The sequence below is a fragment of the Mercenaria mercenaria genome, chromosome 8 (genome assembly GCF_021730395.1).
Source record: "Mercenaria mercenaria strain notata chromosome 8, MADL_Memer_1, whole genome shotgun sequence".
In the NCBI taxonomy this organism is placed as follows: Eukaryota; Metazoa; Mollusca; class Bivalvia; order Venerida; family Veneridae; genus Mercenaria; species Mercenaria mercenaria.
The window spans coordinates 5819272-5825876 of record NC_069368.1 but is presented as its reverse complement, the minus strand read 5'-3'; the positions used below and the strand labels follow the sequence as shown (position 1 = coordinate 5825876).

Below are 6605 nucleotides of genomic sequence, written 5' to 3'. Positions count from 1 at the left end.
GATGGTTGGTTTTGTGACTGAAATGCAACAGGGATCATCTACTCATCATGTCCAATCATCATACGAAGTTTCAATATTCTTGGTAAAGTGGTTTTCAAGTTATAGATTGAAAACAATTTTACATGTTCTGGCCCCTGTGAAATTGATTTTTGATCGAATGACCCCACAATCAAAAGGGGTCATCTAATCTGTATGTCCAATCATCCCATGAAGTTTCAACATTCTGGGTCAAGTGGATCGCAAGTTAATGATCGGAAACGTTTTCCATGTTCAGACTCTTGTGACCTTGACCTTTGATGGGTGGCCCCAAAGGCAGGTTTTCTACTCTGTAATCCTATCATCATATGAAGTATGAAGGTTCTTGGTAAAATGGTTGTCAAGTTATTGATCGGAAATGATTTTTCATGTTATGGCTGTGACCTTAACCTTTGATTGATTGACGCAAAAATCTATAGGTGTCATCTTCTCTGCATGTCCAGTCATCGCATTCAACATTCTGGATCAAGTGATTCTCAAGTTAATGGTTGGAAACGGTTTTCCATGTTCAGCTCCTTATGACCTTGACCTTTGACAAAATGACCCCAAAAATGATAGGGTTTATCAAGTCCGCATGTCCAATCATCCTATAAAGTTTTTACATTTTGGGTCAAGTGGTTCTCAAGTTATTGATCGGAAACGGTTTTCCATGTTCAGGCCCCTATGACCTTGGCCTTCGATAGTGAACAAAGAATCAAAAGGGGATCATCAGATCTATATGTCCTGTCACCCTATGAAGTTTTAATATTTTGGATCAAGTGGTTCTCAAGAAATTGATAGAAACGGTTTTTCACGTTCAGGCCCCTGTGACCTTGACCATTGATGGAATGACCCCAAAAACAATTGGGGTCGTTTGCTTCATAAGTCCTATCATCCTATCAAGTTTAAAGGTTCTAGGTCAAAAGGTTCTAGAAATACTGATCGGAAATGAAGTGTGACGGATTTTGGCCAATGTGACCCTGACTTATGACTGAGTGATCCCAAAATCAACAGATGTCATCTACTTGGCATGTCCAATCATACTACAAAGTTTCAACATTGTGGGTCATGCGGTTCTCAAGTTATTGATCGGAAACTGTTTTCTATGTTCAGGCCCCAGGTAAAATAGACCTTCGATGGAGAGACCCCTAAAACATTAGGGGTCTTCTTCTCCAAAAGCCCAACCACCCTTTAAAGTTTGAAGGTTCTAGATACGACCCCTACTCCAAAAGCCCTACCATCCTATAAAGTTTGAAGATTCTAGATCAAATGGTTCTTAAGTTATTGATCGGAAATCAAGTGTGGGTGGACGGACGGGGCAAAACAGTAGGTCTCCCATCACTATGGAGTGGGGTAGGTTGGGGATGGGGGAGGGGGGACAAAATAAAATAATGTACATGTTCCCCATACTTCCTCTGTGAATAACGTACTCCTAAAAACAAAATCAGTTGTACTAGGAAATGGAAAAATCCTCCTTTTGCAAGAGACAGAGGTACATACAGACAGATGTACGACTGGAAGAAAACAAAACAAGAGGGCCACGATGGCCCTTTATCGCTCAGCAGAGTTGATCTGGCCTACTGACTTAGTTTTTGACCCCACGTGACCCAGTTGCAAACCTGAGCTAGAGATCATCGATACAAACGACCAAATTTCATAAAAATTGGGTAACAACTGTGGCCTCTAGAGTTAACAAGTTTTTCCTTTGATTTGACCGGGTGACCTAGTTTTTGATCTCACAAGAACTAGATTCGAACTTGATATAGAGTTCATCAAGACAAACATTCTGACCAATACTCAATGAGTACTTAAACTTTGGACTCTAGAGTGTTAACAAGATTTTCCTTTGATCTGGCCTACTGAACTAGGTTTTGACCCCACATGACCCAGTATCAAACTTGACCTAGAGATCATTCAAAGTTTCTAATATAAAAAAACCCTGTGGTAAGTACATGTCAGACACAGGGGTGTGGCCATCTTTTGACCTTCGGGCAATAAGTTGGACAAGTATGGTATACATAAAGGGAAAAGTCACCACGTCCCCTGGCAGCCATGTTTTTTTGACGAATCGAAATAATTTGAATAATCTTGGCAGAGGGTCACATAAGAACCATTTGTGTACAATGAGTTTAAAATCGGGCTAGCAGTTTTACACATGAAGATATTTTACATATATATACATATAGGAAAAAGTGACCACGTCCACTGGCGGCCATGTTTTTTGACATTAACAAAATAATTTGAACAACCTTGGTAAAGGGTTACACAAGGCTATACCACGCCATCTGGCGGCCATGTTTTTTGACGAATCAAAATAATTTGAACAATCTTGGTAGAGGGTGACATTAGGACTATTTGTGTAAAATTATTCTAAAATCGGGCCAGCAGTTTCAAACAAGAAGACTTTTAAAATTTCTCCTATATACATATAGGGAAAAATGACCACGCCATCTGGCGGCCATATTTTTTTGACAAATCAAAATAATTTGAATACTCTATCTTGGTAGAGGTTCACACAAGGACCATTTGTGTAAAATTATTCTTAAAGGCCTAGATTTTGGCAGTGGGCCAAGGGATTTCTGTCTTCACCAGCACAGTTGGGGGCTAATGACCATCACAGTATGGTTCCAATTAACAAGGGTCAATGTTTATTGGAGAGTCAGTCTACCTTACAAGTGTATCAATTAGTGAGAAGGGGAAACAATGTAATTTATCTTCAATTGATATATAATTGATAACTTTTAAAGTTATACTAGTTTGTTGGGTTTTTTTGGCATTTCTGTGTAAAGAAAAATATTTGTTGATCAAACACAATAATAAGATAATCAGAAACTTATTTTCACAGTAATAAAATAATGATAAACTTACTTAAAGAAATATGCAAGTTTTTATTTTTTCAAAGTCTGTCTGGAGAATTGTGATATTTCAGAAAATTGTGACTGTCACTCATCTAAAGCTTGCAGAATACTGTAAATAACATTTGTCTAAAAATTGAAAACAGTATGTGCATTTCAAAGTTACAAAGCATAGCATGAAAAAAAGTCACTTTTGGCAACATACTGAAAATGAAAATTCAGTATAGATGGAACACAATAATTTTAAGTTCAAATAATGTTGATTACATGAATACAAGAAACCCAGTTTCCAGTTAGAAAAATATTGTTTGTCAGCACAAAGAACTCCTGAAGTTTTCACTATACTTGTGTTTTATTATCATTATTATTTTCAATATTATTACTGTATCTTTAATCATCCTTTATGTAATATAATAATAATAATAATAATAATAATAATAACAATAATAATTATAAATATTATTATGATTATTTTTATTATTATTATCATCATTGTTATAACATTAAAGTAATACTTATTATCATCTATATAATATCAAAATAATAATTAATATTATTATCATTCCACATTCACTGAAGAAAAATTAATTTCTTTCAACTCCACTGCACACATCTTCATGGTCTAGTTGGGGTCCCTGCTGTGCTAATTGCCCTCTAATCAGTTACGGTTACATAATCGCTGATAAGCAGCAGATAAGATGGGAGTTGTATATTGGATTTGGGGGGGGGGACACTTATATAGTAGTGAATCTAGGCCTTTAAATCGGGCCATTAGTTTCACACAAGAAGATTTTTAAAGTTTCCACTATATACATATAGGGAAAAGTGACCACGCCCTCTGGCGGTCATGTTTTTTTGATGAATCAACATAATTTGAACAATCTTGGTAGAGGGTCACACAAAGACTATTTGTGTAAAACTATTCTAAAATCAGGCTAGCAGTTTCACACAAGAAGATTTTTAAAGTTTCCACAATATATGCATATAGGGAAAAGTGACCACGCCCTTTGGTGGCCATGCTTTTTTACGAATCAATAAAATTTGAACATTCTTTGTAGAGGGTGACATAAGGACTATTTGTGTGAAATTATTTCAAAATCGGACCATCGGTTTAGGAGATGTCGTTTGAAGACTTTTCTACTTTTAGCTCTGGTGGCTCCTATGTGCAACCAAACGGAACCATTTGAAAAACTTTGGTAGAAGACCATCCATGTCAAGTTTCATCAAAATCCAGTGGTTATGGAGGAGATGTCTTTTAAGCACAATTGTTGACGACGGACGAAGACGCACGCATGCACTGACGCACGACGGACACAGCTTGATCACAATAGCTCACCATGAGCATTGCTCAGGTGAGCTAAAAATAACCATCTATATTATGTACGCTTCATGATGAAACTCAAAGATTTGAACACATATTTTTTACATCAAATGATCTACTAGTATTTTTATTATATTTTCATTAACACCAGGCTGCCATATCAACCACATTCGTACTGACATAACAACATACACAGACATTCAAAATCTCCTTACGATCCTTTACCAGCATACCAAATTTAATTAAAATATCTCAAGACAGACTGGGGCGGAGTATTAGATAGATAGGCGGTCGGAAAATATATTGTTCCTCTCTCCTCTCGATTTCACTAATGGTCGGAGAATTAAAACTGTTAAATATCCTATGGTATACTGCTAACTCAAACAACATTCGTTACAATTAAAAATCATGTTTTATTTATACTTTATATAATAATGCATTTTAATCAACCATGAAACATTAAAAAACATACAAAAATAGTTTATTACAATATACAAATGTTATCACAAACAGTTAACAACTAAGAAACCACACAGTACCGTTTGAGGAAATATATCAAAAGCGTTAAACCTCGATTAAAACGATCAATTCATCAGGAAATAAACTGGGCTTAAGTGGCAGGGTTACTGTAAAAGCAATAATTTTAGCGAGGGTTTAATATTTGCTATAATTGCGAGGACCTACATCTCGTGAAAAATAATCCTCGCGTAAATATTGACCATTAGACTAAGTATAATTCAACTTAAAGTAGGAAACCATTTTAACAATTTCGCGAATATGAAACCTCCCGAACATACGCAAAATTTCAAATTCGCAAAATTTTGACCCAACTTGGTACTTTTACAGTAATCTGTTTTAAGCCTATGGCAAATGAAACTGAATAAACTTGGTGTATGAAAACGATGACAAATACCAAAAATAAATAGCCACATTCCAATGATGAAGCTAATAGTAAGCAAAACCCTCACCAGCGGATAACAAACCTGTAATCGATTGGTCCCCAAGATACAAAGTAAGCTCTGAATTTCTGAACACTTTTGTATATGTCCTTACAGTATACTTTGTATGAAACATTCGTCATTCTTTCACAAAAGACTCAAACCATGGACTACATCTGGTAACATAAACATGATGATGAAATTTCAAAGTTAAATTGTTAAGTATGGTCTGAAGAATTTAAAGTTGCGTATTAGGGAGAGTACATTACCATTGGTCATTATTTGCAAGGTATTGTTAGGAAACAACCAGTCAAATGCTTAAGCCATGTACACTGTACAAAGTAACCTCTGAATTTCTGAACATTTTTGTACATCTGTCTTTACAATATACTTTGTCTGAAATACTGGGCATGCATTCACCAAAGACTCAAACAGAATCTGAACACTGATTTCTCTATTTCTTCAATGTTTGTTTAAGGCAGTCTTACAAGTACATAAACTGAAAAACGATTTTGCAAAATATGTATAAAATATCAAGAAAACAGCAGTCTGAAAACTGCTCTTTTTCTACAATATAGACAATTCTGGTCCTCAATTCATACTGATACATGATATATATAAACTAACAAATGAGAATTCAAACACCTTCGCGACCAAATTTCAGACACGTGTTATTTTCAAGAAACTGTTTTACTTATCCATGCATTTCCTGTTCAGTGATGGACACAGACCTTCAAGTTTCTTGGAAAAGGTCATGTCTCTGAAAATACTGTTTGCAGACAATTCCGATGTTCTAGTCACTTGGCTAAATGTAGAGCTGATGTCAACACATAGGACCATTCATTGATTGTTTTAGATTCCTCTTAGAACAGATAGATCCCTGGCACACATTGATAATCTACAGAAATGTTTCAAACAGATCTATACTTTCTGAAAATAAATCGTTTTTTTTTATTTCATCAAGGCAGTGGAGTCATTCAAACTCTCCATGGCTATTCCGATTGAGCACTCTATTTTCTTTCCGGGCCCTTTCTGCAGCAAAGCACACTATATGACTAGCAAGTGTGTCATCTGGTCCTGTCTCGATAACTTTGGAGTCTTGATTCTACAAAAGAAAAATTTGATTTTATTCATAATTGCTATTCATAACCTTCATATGTATTAATAAAAATTAAATACCAAGATTTAAAATTTTCTATGGCCAACTTCAAGATGGTATGTCTTGCAATGGAAACTGACAGGAGCGGTAAATAAAGTGACAAACAGGATGGGCATAAGAAGAGTTGGTTGTGACAATTGTGAAGTTAGCCAGATGGGTAAATTTCTTACATGAATGTGTATGGGCAAGTTTTCCTTTCTAGTTTCTTATATTCAGTGACATCGACAATAATTTCTTATCATTCTGTAAGGTACCGAGGCAAAAATAATCCAATACAGAAAAAATGTAAGCTTGCTCACACATATACCAAAACACAT

At 35.5% G+C, this 6605-nt stretch overlaps 1 protein-coding gene across 8 annotated transcripts in view; it reads right to left on the bottom strand.

Moving 5' to 3' along the window:
• Positions 1–2876: 2876 nt before the first annotated feature.
• Positions 2877–6605, bottom strand: part of LOC123523143 (putative oxidoreductase YteT) — a 33198-nt gene continuing 29469 nt past the window's right edge. For all 8 annotated transcript variants that reach the window (XM_053549282.1, XM_053549285.1, XM_045300808.2 and 5 more), the window contains one exon: positions 2877–6234. In XM_053549282.1, coding sequence (XP_053405257.1) covers positions 6103–6234 — 132 coding nt within the window. In that variant the 3' untranslated portion in view covers positions 2877–6102. The remainder of the gene's footprint in view (positions 6235–6605) is intronic.